This window comes from Falco cherrug, chromosome 8 (genome assembly GCF_023634085.1).
Source record: "Falco cherrug isolate bFalChe1 chromosome 8, bFalChe1.pri, whole genome shotgun sequence".
In the NCBI taxonomy this organism is placed as follows: Eukaryota; Metazoa; Chordata; class Aves; order Falconiformes; family Falconidae; genus Falco; species Falco cherrug.
This window is the reverse complement of record NC_073704.1, coordinates 40,665,582-40,682,801: the sequence shown is the minus strand read 5'-3', so window position 1 is coordinate 40,682,801 and position 17,220 is coordinate 40,665,582. Positions and strand designations below refer to the sequence as shown.

Here is a 17,220-nt window from a genome sequence, read left to right as displayed (position 1 = left end):
TATATAACCAGCTATTAAAATTACACTGTACTGTAATTTCCACAAAACATTTACTCTTTGATGTTCTTATTTTGCTGCTGTGTGGAATTCATCATACTGTAACTCCTTGTTTAGTAAACCACTCTTCACTCCCAGAGATAAGATTTTGTTTAATGGGTATTTTAGAAAAACGTGGCAGCATGCATTCTTATGACAAGTTACAATTAATGAAGTCTTAGAGCCAGAAGATTTTTTACTCCATTTTCAACCATTTCCTTACCATCCTTTCCTACATTTATTTCTTCTTCCAACTTCTTTTCTTTTTTTCTTTTCTCCCCACTCAAGGGAGATTTTAATATCAGGGTTTTTTAGACTATTCAAAGATATGTGTGGAACTAGTAGTATTACAATGCTACAGAACCTATTTCTCCTTCAACACTGAAAAATTTTACTTCTGTCCTAGAAGTTAAACATTTAGTGGAAATGAGCTTGGTTTGGAAATTGTAAATGCCCCCACTACTGCAAACCTACAACTAGGAACGGATTAAAAAAACCCTAAACAAACAAAAAGTATTTTCCCCCATCCTGAGTGACATAAAGTTAATAATTACTAGTAGCAACAAATAAGATTTCTTTGAAATTGTCCTTCGACTTCCAGCATAGCCGAATCTCAGTCATGCTGTGCAAGCAAGCTTGTAGATGCTTCACTACTTCTCTGAGGAAGAGATAAACCAGAACTACTGTTTAACTTAGCTTTAACCTTTCATTAAAGGAAAAAAAAAATCCTATTGTGTGGGGAAACTATTTGGTAGAAATGATTTCTTCTACTCACTCACCATTTAAGAAACATAAAAGGAAAATTTTAAAAATAATCTCTAAATACATTTTAAATGAAGATCTATTATGCATTTATTTTCTTAATTCTCTCCCTTTCAAAACAAGAACCACTTTGGTCAAATAAAACTTAGTATAATACTTCAAAGAACTATAATACCATTTCTTAAGAGAGTCATGACCTTTATTCAGCCAGTATCTAACAAACCCCAAGTCCTGCTGTTACTGCTCATGGGTGCTTGCTACACCATCTGTTATAAAAAAAAAATGACTGGAATTTTAGAATACTTGATGTCTCTTAGAGCTGCCACTGAGGTGAGCTTTATAATAAATCAGCAAAATACTTACATGTTTAAGTAAGGAGCAGATGTGAAGTGCTGACTTTCCTACTCCAAAGACTTTGCAATAGTGAACTACAGAATTTTGCATTCTGGTTTCAATAACTATATTTACATTGTTTGACAATAACAAGTCATTAGAAAATGTATTATTAATGGCCTAAAAAAGAATAAATTAAACACCTGGTTTTTGATATACAGTAAGTAAACAAAAGAACGTAAACCATGTTATTCTGCAAAAAAGACAACGTACTTCGATGAAGTCCGGTCCCTAAACACAGGTAAATGAGAAAAAAAAAGACTATGATTATGTGTGCATCTAAAACCAAGATAACTATTCATAGACTACTGAATTATCATTTGGCTCAAGTACTGTTTGCAGATGTGAGGATGTATAAGTCACAGACAGGCAAAACAGTTTAAAATTACAAATAAATTTAAAATTTATAGGAAAACTCACTTACCTGTCATAACAATTGATGTCATCTAGCCAGCAACCTTGCTTCACAATTTCAATTGATCCAGAAATATTCTTCCATGTAGCAAAACAGTGTCGTCTTTTATCTTTATCACCATAACAAGGTTCAATACCACTGCGATTTGTTTTATCTTTTTCCCAGTTAGCATTGTAGTAGATACACTCTTGTGTTTCTGATCTGCCAAGTATGGCACCTTTCAGGAATGAAAAGTAAATCACAATTAAATGGCACTCTGAAGGATGAGGTATATGAACAAAACCAGGATGTACTAAAATATCATACACCACTTGCATCAATATGCCCTCTCCCTTCCCTTTTCTTAATAAAGAAAGAAAACATTTAATGTTCACAAGCATTCCAAGTAAGTGTTGAAACACAAAACAAAGATCTTCTGTTCAGTCAGACAGTGACTTGGATAACTTATCAAGATTTGAAGAAATAAAAAACAAGTTACGGCAATACTCCTCTCTGAAGAGCAATAGCAGAGAAAATGTAAAATAATGAACAGTAAAGATTTAGTTACAATATTACCCAAACAAGAAGTTTTAGCTAGTAGAGTTTACCAAAAGGCATTTTTGTCTCTTACCTTGTTACAGGTGCCAAAAAAGCAGCTAGTGCATCTTAGAAACCTAAATCCAACTCATAAATTCAGTTTTAAACCATCAACATCTTTCCCCTTAGCTTTCATCCACAATGTAGCTTCCTTAACACAAAGCACTGCAGCAGAAGGCACACTGTGCTGAAACAGTATCTTTTGTGTCACCCTGATTTGCCAAGTGAGCAACTGGAATTGAGACCAATAGGTGTGAGGGCACGGGCCCCAATCTCCAAGGTCAGCGCTGTTTTTTTGCTGTGTCGTCCCACCCAGGCAATCAGCTGCAACATAAAAGACATTAGATCTTTGCCGTAACTCAATAACCAAGTGCTGCCGCTCTTGGAAGGCCCAGGGCCGTGTCTCCCCTTCCCACAGCTTGTGCCCAGCACACACAGTGGGACCAACCACAATGGCTAATGTGCATATTTCAGGCCAAAGCCAAGCGGTGTTTGGAAGCCAAAACACTGGTGCAGCCTCTATTAAACACACTGGTAAAGCAGGACAGACCACCAGACTAGCTAACCTATCCTGATATCATGCGATTTCTATTTTTCAGTCATCCCAGCAGTATTAAAAATAAAAGTTTCTGAACTTTAGAATTTAATTTAGTCTTCTAAATTACAAGTGTAATTGATTCATCAATGCCTCCTGACAACCTACAGCAAAACCCAGCAAAAATTAACAGGCTGAGGCACCTCAAAGTGGAGCTATCTTCACAGTTTTAAAAGTGATAAGAAGCACCAATCTGGTCTCCACAAAGGTAAAGGTTTGTTAGGATGCAAAACTGTTAACAAAATACTGGAAGGGAGTAGTAACTGGCTTTTATTTCTGTTGTTATCTTGTCAAATACTGTCAAAAGCGTGTCGTTAATCTTCATGAAAGTTTCATTATTTAACATGTATTAAAACCACAGAAAACCAGAGAGGGAGATTGAAGAGCTACAGAGTCAGATGACTCACTTCAAAATTGAGGAAGGGTCAGGAGGATGACAAAGCACATTCACTTTGTCTGTGCACCCATCTAATATTTTCAAGAAAGAGAGCTACATTACACATCATGCTGAAGATAGATTTAAACAGAAAAGGTCTTCCACAGCAGTTTCATACATATTTATTTGTACCACTCATTACCTCCTTTATTCACATATATTCAAAATAATTTTGGTACACCAGCTATTGCCTTGTAGCCATACCCACACTTATTCTCCTACACGAGGGTGTAACAAGCAGAGTAGCTATAACCCTGACTTCTTTTGTGGGATGAAATATTTGTCATGCAGGCACTCTACCCAACAGTGGTAGGAGGTGGGGGTTGGGGTGACTGGTAGAGGCTTCCATCACTAACACCTCCTCCAACACACACCACTGACAGTAAGTTAAAGTTTCCTCAGCAAACAGACCCCACTGTACATGGACCAAAAAAGCTGCGCCTCTCAGGGTGATCAGAATTATTCAAACAGAAAAAAGTCACTTCAGCCTTCTTGAAGTGCAGCACAGGACAGCAGGGTCAAGCACAGCGCTGATCATACTGGCCATCCCACATTACCACCTTCAGAAACTTTTGACTTTGACGCATTCCCAAAATAGGCAGAGGATGCTGCTTATGCGTTTTGGGAAAGAGCCTGGATGTTCAATGGGAGAAATACACTAGCCAGCTGGTAACACTGCGAGATGCAGCATGTTAACTATTATATTCTTTGTGCTGCGATGGCCTGACCTTTACAACTCCCAGCTATGGCAAGAAACAGATGAGGCAACAGATTGAACAATTTGGTTCTGTCAGTGCAATAAAGCAGAAGTCCTGGATTTCTCTCATACGTGCCATTCCTTTTCTTCTGCTGCCAAGCCTAGCTTTGAAGGACCACAGACAAGCTGAATTTGATAAAATTCAGAAACTACAGGAAAATTAACTTTGCACAAATATTGTTCTTACATGTCTTCTCTATGGTCAGGTTTTCTTATCCATTAAAGCTCTGAACCAGTTCAACCTATCCAACTGGCCAGCAATCACAGCATTGGTTTAGTGACTTTGGATCTGACTAGAGCATCTAACCTTAATACCTTCTTGAGGGGCTGAGGGGATATTTGCAATAGGTCTGGCCAGACTAAACTGATGTATGGACATACCAGGACAACCTTAGATTAACCTTTCGAAGCAGAAAAACAGGAATATGGTAGAAGCAAAGGAAGAAGAGAAGAGGAACCACACAAAGGCAGCAGCCCTGAGCCTGCTGCACAAAGGAAGCATCTGCTTATAACCAGCTCTGCCACCCCCTCCACGGGAATCAGACTCTTGGAGGAGAAGGGCAGCTGGCGTTTACAGGAAAAGCAAATTTATTTGGGTCCCAGTTCAGGCATAGCATGTCCTTAATGAAACCTCTATACCCACTCCGAGTGCTGACAAACTGTTTTCATATGAAATTGTCAGGTCCTCAGGAAATTTCCTAATGAATCTCAAAAGGCAAAATGCTGCTGTTGAAAGAAGCCACGAGCAAACCAGAAGCAGTATCCCATGGACAGAACTTAAAGTCTAAAAGCTTCCAAGAGGAAAACACATTGAAAAAAGCAAAGAACGTTCAAGTATAAAATATTAGTTTTGGCATGCTAAGACAGATCACATTTTATATATGCCATTATCATGTTGCAGTTAGTGTGCTGCTGTATCACTATACGCTTGTGTTCACCCACAACAGCTGCAGTAAGAAAAGTAACATTTGCTAGTGAACTTCTGAACTGCTGATAATACAGGATACCATGTAATTGTTAGCAGTACAGAAAGCAATTTTATTAAGAGTGCACATGTGCAGTCTGGAAAACCTCACCTTAGTAAGAATTTGAAGGACTGGCTGCTGCGTTTTCAAGAAGAAAGACTATGTCAATGCCTGAAAAAAATCTAGCCAGTCTGTTGTTGGGGTTTTTTTTGCCTTTTCTCTCTTTTTTTAATTATTTATTTTTATTAAAAAAAACCCAACCAACCAAACAGGCAATGAACTCTGCATAACTAATAAGAAGGACTATACTAACATAGCCTTAATTTTGAAAGGGATTATTGGAAAGAAATACTGGATGAAATAGGAATTCTTTATTACAGACAACACTACATTACACCCAGAGAGGAAAACAAAAGAGAGAAACTTCTGGGAGTTTATCATCTATGTTTATTTAGCAAACCTGAAGCTGAGCAACACAACCATATTGGCCTGTAACGGTCAGGAATGGCTTCCTGACGTTTTCAATAAAGAAGCTGAAACATGATCATATCCCCCATTTCCTGAGAAGTCTTCAAAACAGACAAATCCTCCCCCCCCCCCCCCCCCCCCCCTTCCCAAAAATGCTTTTGGAACATACTCGGTTAGTGACACCATGCAGAGATACAAAGGCTATCAGTCAAAGGGAAGATGAACCTGTGATTCCTTGCTGGTTTGTGAAATATAGCAAAATTTTTAAGCTGAAAGCGTGAAAACTGGTGAAAAGGCTACAAAGATTAGTTTGATGGCACTGAGATCTAGAACATCAGCATGGAAAAAAACCCACCAAGTCTTCTGAAAGCCAGTCTATGTACGTAGATTGCTCTGATGGGCACTCCCAACACGTGCCTACCACATCCTTAACTAGAAGGGAACTACAAATAAAATTTCAAACTTATTTCTGCATGTCTTCCAGCACTAGAAGAACTACAGACTTCTCCATTGAACATTTCTGAGATGCAAACGGGAACAATGAAGTCTGGAAGGAGTGCTCACATCTCTATTTCACGTCTGCACAACCCATCCAGTCATTACGCTGCACTTGAACCTGATTTTATTAGATGCACTAATGACAGTATTGGTAAGGATTTATATGCAATAATATTCATGTGATAGAATGGCACTTCTTTTTTGCTGTTCCCTAGAAAACTTAGTGTATTACAAGAATGAAAGGGTAAAGTTCAGTCTGGCTGCTACCTATACTTACAGTAGAAAGGATACTCAAATTGTACCATGTCTGAGATTAATTTGAACTCATTCTGAGCACCGAGGTCCACAAACAGAAAAGGAATGGAGTAGTTTATTAGAATAAACTAGTTAGGCAGAATGGCCTGAAGCACCACAGGGACTGGACACCGTGAGTTACTCAGCAGACAGGACGGCCCATTCAGTGAAAGAATCTGAACTGTAATACACTGTTTTAGAGGAACAAAAAATAACAGAAAATGTGGCATAAATAGAAATAGCGCCTTGGAAAAAACTCTAGTTACTGTACAGGTATCTTTTTCAAGTGCTTGTCCATATATATTATTCTATTTGTTTCCACGGTGTTCACACACTTTCTAACCCACAAATATATTTAAGAACACACTACAAATATATACTAAAAAGACCCAGCTTTGATACTTCTGCAAGCAGGAAGCAGGCTTTTTATCACTCTGTGGTTTTTTTTCTATAACACCCAGGGGAACATTTTTCAAAGGAAAAATAAAGAGGTTATTTTCAACCTAATAAATGAAACCGAGTGACAACAGAAAGGACCTATTCGATCCTCCTTAAACATACCAATATGTCCCAAACCACATTTTATTACTCTTTAAGCAATTATTACTCCTATTATCATTGTTCTCAATGCTTGCAGGTCAAGCAAGGACTGTACTTCATACAAACTGGGCCAAAAAAAAATTCATTAAATCCAAACACAACATCCATTACCTTAAGCAATGCAACAATCAGGAAGAAGATAAATAAAAAGAGTAAAGTAACAAATCACCTGAACTGTTGTCACACTGCCTTATATAGAAGATGTATATCTTTTCAGGCTAGAGTTTCTCATTATCATTCTGCTTTTCAGCATGTTTCACCAAGCCTGCATTGTACTTAATCAAAAAGTCATTGGCAAAGAATGGAGAAATGCCACCAAAGTGCTGCACCTCTGCGCAGAAGTCTTCGAGACTTACTATCTTTCAAGAGGCTAAAAGGGTAATCTTGAAAATTTAAAGATTGACCTGACATTCTGAAAGGCTTGTTTCTTTTCCTAAAAGGGTATTTTAAAATAAATAAAAAATAAATAAATCACTTTGCAACTCAACATTAAACTTCAAATCTTTAGGATTACAGTATGATTGAGGCGGGGAGCGGGCAGAGTATGAGGAAACCTGTATTTGCTTAGGTATTTCATCATATGCTCCAAAAATAATGCAACTGTTCTGCAGTTTATGCTTTGCCAAAATGGAAAACTTGTATGGATGAGCCTGTCATGGAAGTATTAAATTCTGTAGCTAAGATGAACACTTCTGAAAAAGAGCTTGCCAGAGGAAGGATCCAGGGCTGAAAAAACTGAAGAATTATCTACCTAATGGCACTTTACTAAGTCTTAAAAGCATAGGTTCCTAAATATAGTGGAAACTATGGAGGATGATGTCATCTATAAATAAGAAACATACCTGAGAAAGGAGGGGGAAAGAGAAGGGAGAAGAATACCACCACTCCACTTTCTATAGCATTAAAAACTCCTTGTAACTCCTTGTTCGCTAGACGGCAACAAGATCCAAAGATTTTTCTGCTAGAAAAAGTGTCTTCTGGATTTACAGTATGGAAAATAATACTTAAAGAGTCAGCTGCTATAACCATGTGATGATATTTTTTATATATATATATATATATATAAAAAATAAAAAAAAATTACAGTGAGTGTGAATACAGATTCTATTCCGTGTACCAAATATATCAAACCATTCATCTGCTTCTGAAGTTAGGCAACTCAAAAACTGTTAGGTATCACTCCTGGTTCCAAGAAACTTTCTGAAACAGCATCAGGTAATCCATGTATTTCAATTACATTTTGGAAACAAGCGATCAGAGAGCATGCATGGTATTCAACCACTCTTTTTCTCACAGATACAAAGGCTGGTGCTCTGGTGATGGAAGGTGGAGTTGGACCATTCATTATTTTTTTCTGACATTAAACAGCCAGTGCACAATTCATCAGTCTTTCTGAGGTGACCTACAGAATTAATACACACTTGAAGAACTCTGTATGTGGCTTAAGTAGATGACTCTTTCTCTTCAGGGTGCAAGCAATGGGCCAAAATGATTTGACTTCTTAATCTCATGAACACCCAATTTTTACAGTTAAGTTCCACTTAATATTTAAAGGCATGGAAATACTGTAGTTCTAGTAAAAGAGATTTGGCAGACTTCGGTATCATGCAACTTACACAATTTCTTGAACAGAAACACCACTTCGGATTACAAATACTATCCACACATGACCTACAACACAAAACTAGATACAATCAAATGAAAGAACTAGGATTTTGGTACCTGTAAAAGAGAGGTGCCCTTAAAACACGCTGAACACTCAAGCTAGAAGAAATTCTCTACCTGTGAATCCCTACCATGCAAAAGTGGCTACTTGACCCTTCTAAGTGCAAGCTTCAGTAATTAGCCACGCTGAAGAAACCTGTGCATCTATAAAACTGTTAATTCATTCTGATGACTTCTCCAGAGCAATCTTTAAGACAGACTATTAAACTTATTAATTTAAACCAAGAGCTACACTATTCAGAGACCTGAGATTTTAGAAATGGCGGTGGCAGAACAAATGGAAAGCATCTCTAAAGGGTAAGGTCACAATTCAAGGAAAAAAGATGCAAGTAAACATGAGGAACTTCTCGGTTCAGTTGTTACTTTGAGACTCCATGGTACCACCCAAAGTAGCATCTCCATCTGAGTGATTCAAGAAGATGGGATTAAGGGAGCAATTGTGACATGTGGAGTATTCAGGAGAAGGCCACTGAAGAAGGTGTAACATGGCATCTAAATCTTGCTAAACTCTTGCTCAAGGGAAAAAGGCTGAAATTACTTTTGCAGTATGTGTTACTCTCCACAGTCCCTCCAAGCAGTTTTCCTATTGTTCGAAGAAATTAATAATGTCATTAATACGATTTTGTAGAGAACTTCCATTTTCTGCCTTGTACTTCTGAGTATCTTATTTAAGAGTGGTTTTAAGGAAGTGGGAAAACCCCCAGACCTCTGGTGTCCAAATTTTCCAAAATCATTTTGGAGCAAAGCATGTGCCAGAAGATGGTGAAAAAGGGTCAGGTGACATCTATGTTCTTTAGAGAAATTAAGGTGTCAGTAACAGCACAACTGGTACCTATAGCATCAGTTGCCTACCTCTGAAAATAAAAAATGTCATCCTGTGGGAATCTCTAGAAATTTCAAGTTAAAGTAAGTGCTATTTTTCACACTTCTTGACTTCAAGGGAACACAGTAAAACACAGGCTGATGTTTTCAAGTTCAAACATGCCATTCCTGTCACTGTAAGGTGTGAGCAGCACAAAATAGAAAAACTTTCTCATCTACTGTCTAATGATTTTGTAGAGAGGGGGAAAAAGCTTGAAAGATTCTTTAAATTGTTTGTTTTTTTGAAGCACAGCCTTGGGACTACACTCGCCTCATACATGCTGGTAGCTTTTATAAATGTCACTGGTCAAATTGTCCCCTCCCCAACACAACAGAGAAGGTATTACAAGATGGCAAAAATCTACCACAACAAAAAGGGCTTAATACTCAACCAGGAAAGTTTAACTTCTGCAAGATTCAGAGGTTGAAAAAAATAGATCAGGGCCGAACAGGCACTAATGCTAGAAACACACTCAGTTTCCAGTTCAGATTAGCCTCTTCTCCCCAGCACAAAACCCCAAACACAAACAAACAAACAAACAAAAAATCACTCACTACAGAAAATGATCACAGTAGCTAACCTCAAAGGAAAAGGCATTTCGAGTCAATCAACATTTAAAAGGAAGCGAGGAAAAAAGAGCTGTGGCACAGCTGAAGGGGACTTTACAGGTCCCTTCCCACCACTGCCCCCAAGAATACTGGCCCTCAATACTGTATGCAGGTTTGATTATATAAACAACCCCCAAATTTAAACTCAATTCAGTTTTTGAGATTGAAAACTTGAGAATTGGGGTGCTGCTGTACCCCAACTATCTAAGGTGGCATCTTCTACAACTGTCTCTGGATGAAGCTCAGGTAAGCTCAAGAAGTAGCTAGGAATGATTTCCCACTACACACATGAGTAACACCATTTCCACAGTGATACTTAGTTATTAAACTAAAAACATAAGGCACTTCACCGGTAAGCATACTCCCAGACTAAAGCCTAAATAAACTACCTAAGGATATCAAAACTAGATTAGGAAGATATGAATCGTTTTGAAGGATGACTATCATGCTGGTGGTGGCAACTAGCAGAATTTCTATTTTGAGGCCTGACAGTGAGTTTCCCAGAAATGATCTCAGATACCTGTCATAGCTGTTCATCTGATTTGAGAGTTCCAAAGCAAGTGGAATTCTGCAGTGCTTCACTGCCAGCACATGCACTGCAGCATACCAGACAGGAGAAGTCTCAGTGCAGGCTGCTTGCATCTTAAGGGCCAGAATATCCATTCCAAGCCTCTACACAAACATTCATCTAATGTGTAGGGCAGCTCAGGAGGTAACATTTGGCTTTTCTTCACAACCCTCTCCAGGATAGATTTTCCAGAGATACAATAAGGGCCACAAAGAATTGTTAACTGGGAAAAAAAAAAAAAAAAAAAAAGTCTTACTGTCAAAGAAATGCTATCTTGACAGCTTACAGGTAGAAGTAAACTTCCCCCTCTCTACAGACTGCACTGAACAATCTGAATTCTCCATACAGCAAGAGGGAATCAGTCTACAGACAGTGGTTAAAAAAGTGTGGTCTTTTCACAGCTGCCATCCTGCCTCTACTGCCAGTGCCCAGTGCTTTTAGTCCTCACCTTGCTCTGAGCAATGCCTCAATAACACCTGGCTGTGAACCTCTATGGTATTTCTGATCAAAGTGATCCTTTCTCAGGGTTGGTATTTGTAGAAGTTCTTCTCCCAGCTATGAAACTTTGTAAGAACTTGCCAACTGTGAATTAGGAAACATTTTTAAGAACTCCCTAAAATGAAAGTTTGAAACCCCTGCAACCTCATAGGGAAATTCTAAGATATTAATCACTTAATGAAAAAGCACAAAAAAGCTCCACACGAATTTTACTTGTGTTTAAACTTCCTTATCTGATTAGACTTTAAGACAGACAAGATCAATAAATAAAATTTTCTCCAGTTCTTTTCCTGTACGACTTATTTCATGCATCTTCCAGAATCCTGTTGAATACAATCAGCATCATCATTTCACCAGTATATATAATGAGAAATAAGGAGTCTCTTCCTCTTCCCTGTGAGGAGAAACCCTTCTGATTCCTCAAAAAATCTACACAGAAGAGTTAAGTCAGAATAATTACAAAAAATTATTATACCTTTCACCTTCCATATCAGTTAAGTTCAATGCAAATTTTTTAACAGTTTGACTGGAAAGTAAACAGAACCACACACCAAGTCAAACAAAAACACAGTCATGACATCTATGAGGCAAGCATCCAACTCCGCATTTGATGTTTCCTCCATGCGATGCATCCTACCCCCACTTCTTTTTCTGTCTTTCAGGACCTTACATAACTATTTAAAAGACAACAGGACCAGTACGATTCTGTCTTAAGCTCCGATCTCAAACAAGTCCCTCTGTGGGTGTAGTGGCCCACTCCGTGCTATTGCAAGCAAAAACACTACACAGCTATCCTTCATATGCTGATCAAGCTTCCTATTTAAATTAAAGCTCTTTTGCCACCGCTATACTTCACTTTTTCTGTGGTTACAACCAAGATCCCAGCCTAAACATACTTACAACCAGCTTCCACAGTGATTTTTTTTTTTTGTGGGATTTTTTTTTTTGTTTGTTTGCTTGCTTGCTTGTTCAGTTTTTTGTGCATTTTTTTTTAAAGCACCAGCTGTATTGTTTTGCTTAAAACTGGCCCAGAAAACTTATAAACTGCTAAGCTATTTGTCTGGCCTGGCTCAGCCAGCAGCTGACTGGCAGTAGCTAGCTGGCTGACTGATGGCTACACATACACTGACCAGCAGATCCAGACAAGCTACAGCTGCCCTTGTCCAGATGGCAGCTAAAACAGTATGAAAGACAGGTTCCAGATTTGTGTAAACAGGGAGAGGGATTACCTTGGACATGCAGGCAAACAGAATAACATAGTGGGCAAAAAGGAAGAACCAGTATTGAAAAGATTCAAGCCTTTCAAGGTTCACTCATTCAGCTGAGCTGGAAACCCTTCTTTATCCCTCCCTTATTTTAACTCTCCAACATATTTAAGGAGAATCATCAAATTTAGCTTCAGTCTTGATTCCAGACAGTCAATGATATAGGGGCCTTTCTGTATTTTCATTGTCGTCCCCCTTTTTGTTTCACTACCTCAGCACAACAGCAGGCCTTTCCAAGTTCATCTTTCTTATACAGGTTGGCCAGAACTACATTCAATACTTAAGACACTTCCAAAGACATGTCTGGAATCAATATTGGTTTTGTTCAGAAATACTCCTCCAGAAGCATTTTAGGTTTGGATACATCACTGCCAAATCACATTAGTAGCATAATGCAAGACTGCAGTTTGAAATACATTTTTAAGTTGTAGTGCAATCAAAAAAGCAGACTCTGCTGTACAGCCTCACAAACAGCTGAACTGGCACAAATGAGTGGAAGTAATTCCTTCCTTCAGCCACTAAACTTAAATAAATGTCAGACTAGCATTACACATCTGAGTAAATACGTATCATCATAAAAATGCTAATATGTTTTTGACTGCTGAACCCTTCTATCTAAAACAAACTGCATAAGCTTAAACTTTGCTGTACCTGTTTAATTCCATTTCCACTGCCCAGTTCTCTTTATATAAAATTCCAAACCCATTCCAGATTGAAAGAATTTTAAAATTTGTGTCTTTATGTTCTGAAATCAGTATTCACTATATTCAAAAAAATCCAGCAAAACTGCCTCTCTACCTCTAGCTAAACTGGCTGTCATTTCAAATGGATTTTCCCTTTGTCCCCTCTCAAGCTGCCTTATTTTGTTCACTGTATCAGGCTGTAATCTGAAGATTATGTTAAAAATCCCATTCACGGAGCTTGAAACAACCCACATTTTTATAGACAAGAAAACTGTTGATAGGGAAAGCACATACTCCCCTTGCTCTCAAGCTCCCAAGTCAACTCTTTAAGTCTGAACCTCCAAATGTAACAGCACAGGCAGTTCCAGCTATGCAGCACCTCAGCTGCAGCTCAGCTCTCATCAACCACAATCCCCTTCCTCAGCAGAGCTGACCTGGGCACTACCAACTGATGGGTGGAAGAGTGCAAAGATATTGTTGTTTGAAGTACTTCGTTCTGAACTTATTTCCTAGAGAAGATCATGGAAATCCACAGTCCAACTATTTATGGAGTCTTCATGAAGTAAACATTTTCACCGTATGTAATGCTTAGAATTTAAATACTCTTATTATTTTTGACCCCCATCATCACCTTCCCATGCTCTAAAGATACTACATCAAAAGTGAGCTTTCCCTCAAGAAAGCAAGAACTTAAAGAATTTCACTAGAAATCATTATTATGCCAGGTTTTATGCAGAACAAATTTCTATGTAAGTAAACTGTCACAAGTTTCAAGTATTAAAATTCACAGCAAGATGAAAAAGCAACAACAAAGCAATTGCTTAACGTATCTCAGTACTATACTATTCTTCTGCTCTATTTTTTTAAATTGTCATTAACAGAATTCTTTTAAATTCCTTCATTAAAAGATTCTCATGAAGAAGATTTTGCTATCCACTGGTCACTTCTTTTAATATTATTACTAGTTGTATCCAGAAAAGTAAGTTCACCAACTAGAACAAATTCAAAACCAAAGTATTTCAAAGCTGGAAGGAGGTTATTAGAGTCATGATACTAAACCATAACTCATTGTGTATTTGTTGTCAGAGCTTTAAGAATAACTGCCTAAAAAAGGGAGCAATTTAGAAGTATGTTTGTAAAAACTCTTACCCGTGTTCTAGAGCATAACTCTGTAGTAGTGGCTTTAAGAATATGCTACGTATCTGACAACCTGCACATTTATTGTCATTAGAACAGTTAAATGCAGTGAGTGCTGCAACAGCTGCCTTAAATCAGCACTGATCTAACATGAGAATCAAATCAATGCAAGAGTAATCCAAGATACAGGTTTTTATTTCCCTTACCTGCCTACAAGCACTTACAAATAAGTTTTCATGTTCACTGTTTAAGAAAAAAAAAATAATTTAAAAAGCCTCTTCTAAGGCTCTTTGATGTTCGGTATGAAGTAAAGCCAACATATTTGAAACTGAGCTCAACAATACATGAGCTAACCCCAAACAAATACACTTTCTTGTGTACAAAAAGGTAACTATGCATATGCTTCTAAAGTTTGGCCTTGATAAAGTAGCAAAAGAAATATTAATCTCTACAGAAAGCCTTCTCAAAAGAAATTCCAAAGTGGATGAAAATTGCTGTTATTCTTGCACCAGGAAAAAAAAATGCTTCTGAATTGCTGTATCTTAACCTATACACTGGAAAAGTTAGAGGAATGTTATAGAATCACCCCTCTTTTTTTCCCCCCTCAGAGTGAACACCACTTCAGTTTAGTAATCTGTAAATTATCTTCCTATTCCTTAAAATACACAAATAAAAATATCTGGAAGATTATACATATAATCCACCAACATAAAGTAATTTAGAAAAATCCAACTAAGGAAAAAACACAACAGCATTCTTATTTGTGGTTATGTATGAGTAACAGAAATTTGGTGTCCTTCTACAATGTCTCACTTAAAAGGAAAAAATACCTTTTAGAAACACAAGAACTCCAAGTATGAAGATACTGAAGGCTTTAAACATCTAGACATTTAATACAGTATCAAATTAAATTCTCACTTAAGAACCATGCACATACGCGTAGTAAAACTGAAGTCAACAGGACCATGCTTCACTGTATGTTTGCTATGAAAAGTATTCAAAACGACATTAAAAACTTACCGCTATAGGATTTTCTGGTTTTAGCAAATCACATGTTTGATAGCATACGATCAAGCTGAATTTTGGTACTACACACCCTGATTGTATAGCCCACATCTGACATCATAGAATAATCCTAAACTATTTAAAGACATTTATAGCATGCAATTCACTGGGGAAAAAAAAATGCCTTTGAGTGTTCAATTAAGCCAGTTTTGCATCATTTAATTTTGCAAGAAAGCCTTAAAAATCCATTTGTTACAAAATGTTGTAAAAGTCTTTGGTGTTAACTTTTCAATATGCTAATTCAAAGTATTAAGATAATTTATCAGAATTTTATTAAGAAATTACTCTCAGGAAGCCCAGATGTGTATGAAAGCCCTGCACAGCTTTTAACTACAGAAGTACCTACATTTGGAACAGCAACTCTGGTTCAGCCAGTACATTAATTATGTACTGGTTAATGCTTTTAAAACAGGAGGAATCCAGATTTGCTGTGTGAGGCTCGTATTAAAATACCTTATTTTAATTAATTTTCCCCTGATCACTATGTCACTATTCAGGCAAGATTACAGATCTCCATAATGACAACCATGTTCTAACATAAAAATAATAAAGGCTGCTAAAGAACTAAAACTAGACACTAAATAAAAAACACTCATCAAACAAAAAGAAATAAAAATCAGACATCATTGCCACGACACAAAACTAAAAAAGTTTTAGGATGGTATAGTTAAGGATCAGAAAAAAAAATACTAAGTAATGCCAAAGTACAGAGCAACATACAACTCCTGTAATGTGTTTACAAGTGGTTTATGACAGCTAAGTATAGTTTAACTTATTGTCTAGTTACTTCTCCATCCGTTTTGTGTACTTAATGAGTATATGGAGCCATGTTCCCAAACTTAGATTTAAGTCACCACTGTGGTCTCGAAGCTACAAACATTTCATAAACAACTCTAACCAACACTTACACAAAGTGCTCAGTGGCGGCAACAACAAAAGTTGTAATAGAAAATAAATACCATTTATTTTAATATTTAATGGAACTACCCAAAATGTTTTACTGTCTGACCATCAAGTAGTTTATTAGCATTTATAAGGATTACCTTCACTTAAAACTTCCCCCAAAAATATATCAAGTTCTCAAATCTGTCCTATACAATCTCTAATTGATAAACAAGCAAATAAACAGAAAATCCGATTATCTTAAAAAAAACCCTTTAAAATCCTTAAAAATAATTCTAGTTGTACTTGGTGTGCACAAGTGAGGAACTGATGACCTCCCAGAGCAGTGAAAGATTTAACACCAAAACAAAAATTTGACACAGATGCTTTCAGATCTTTCGCTGTGCCATACAGTGGGCACACACCAGTCCCTAATAAATTTTATTGTATTCAGGTACTCTGTGTGTCTTTACAGTTTGAAGCAGTTTGGTTCAGTCACCCTGAGCTGCAAGGGTGGTGGTCAGGAAGAAAAATCTTGCGTTAGCAGAATAAAACAGGCATTAACAGATCACTAATATCAGATCTGAAAAAAATACAGATAGATGACTACAGCAAGAAGATCAAAGAAGCCACCACCTATCTTTAGATGTATATCAAACAGAAGGGAGTAAAAAATCCACTTAATGTTAACTTTATTAACTTAACTAACATTCTGAGTAACATTTGCTGTATCTGAAATAAGGCAAATCATAGTTTTAAAGCTTTCAAGATACAAGCCAACGATTTTTGCTATTTGCTGAATATATACAAATATGTACTTTTTACGGTATTCAAAGAAGATACTTAGCATCTTTCTGTATAAACATATACAAAAAGCCAGTTAAGATATTTCTGGCATTCAAGAAAGGAAGATGATAAATGCAATACAACCAGTTTTAATCAAGATCAAAGCTGTAGGAGAATGCAGACAGACAGTCTAGACTGCTTTACTTCTGAAAGACTAAGCATATAAAGCAACATCTGCAAAGAACACTAATCACATTTAGTCTACAATCTTATCACCTCCTAAGCAAGCAGAAACAACTTTTACTTGAAAATCATATGCTTATATATGACAAAGCATTTTAAATTA

The 17,220-nt window shown here is 37.1% G+C and overlaps 1 protein-coding gene across 4 annotated transcripts in view; it reads right to left on the bottom strand.

Moving 5' to 3' along the window:
• ACVR2A (activin A receptor type 2A) overlaps nucleotides 1–17,220 on the bottom strand; it is a 71,404-nt gene that overhangs the window by 31,091 nt on the left and 23,093 nt on the right. For 3 of the 4 annotated variants that reach the window (XM_027814727.2, XM_027814733.2, XM_005433170.4), the window contains one exon: nucleotides 1,616–1,823. In XM_027814727.2, the coding sequence (XP_027670528.1) occupies nucleotides 1,616–1,823 (208 nt within the window). Of the gene's footprint in view, nucleotides 1–1,615; nucleotides 1,824–2,216; nucleotides 2,507–17,220 lie in introns of all 4 variants that reach the window. The other variant, XM_055718101.1, reaches the window with a different exon arrangement.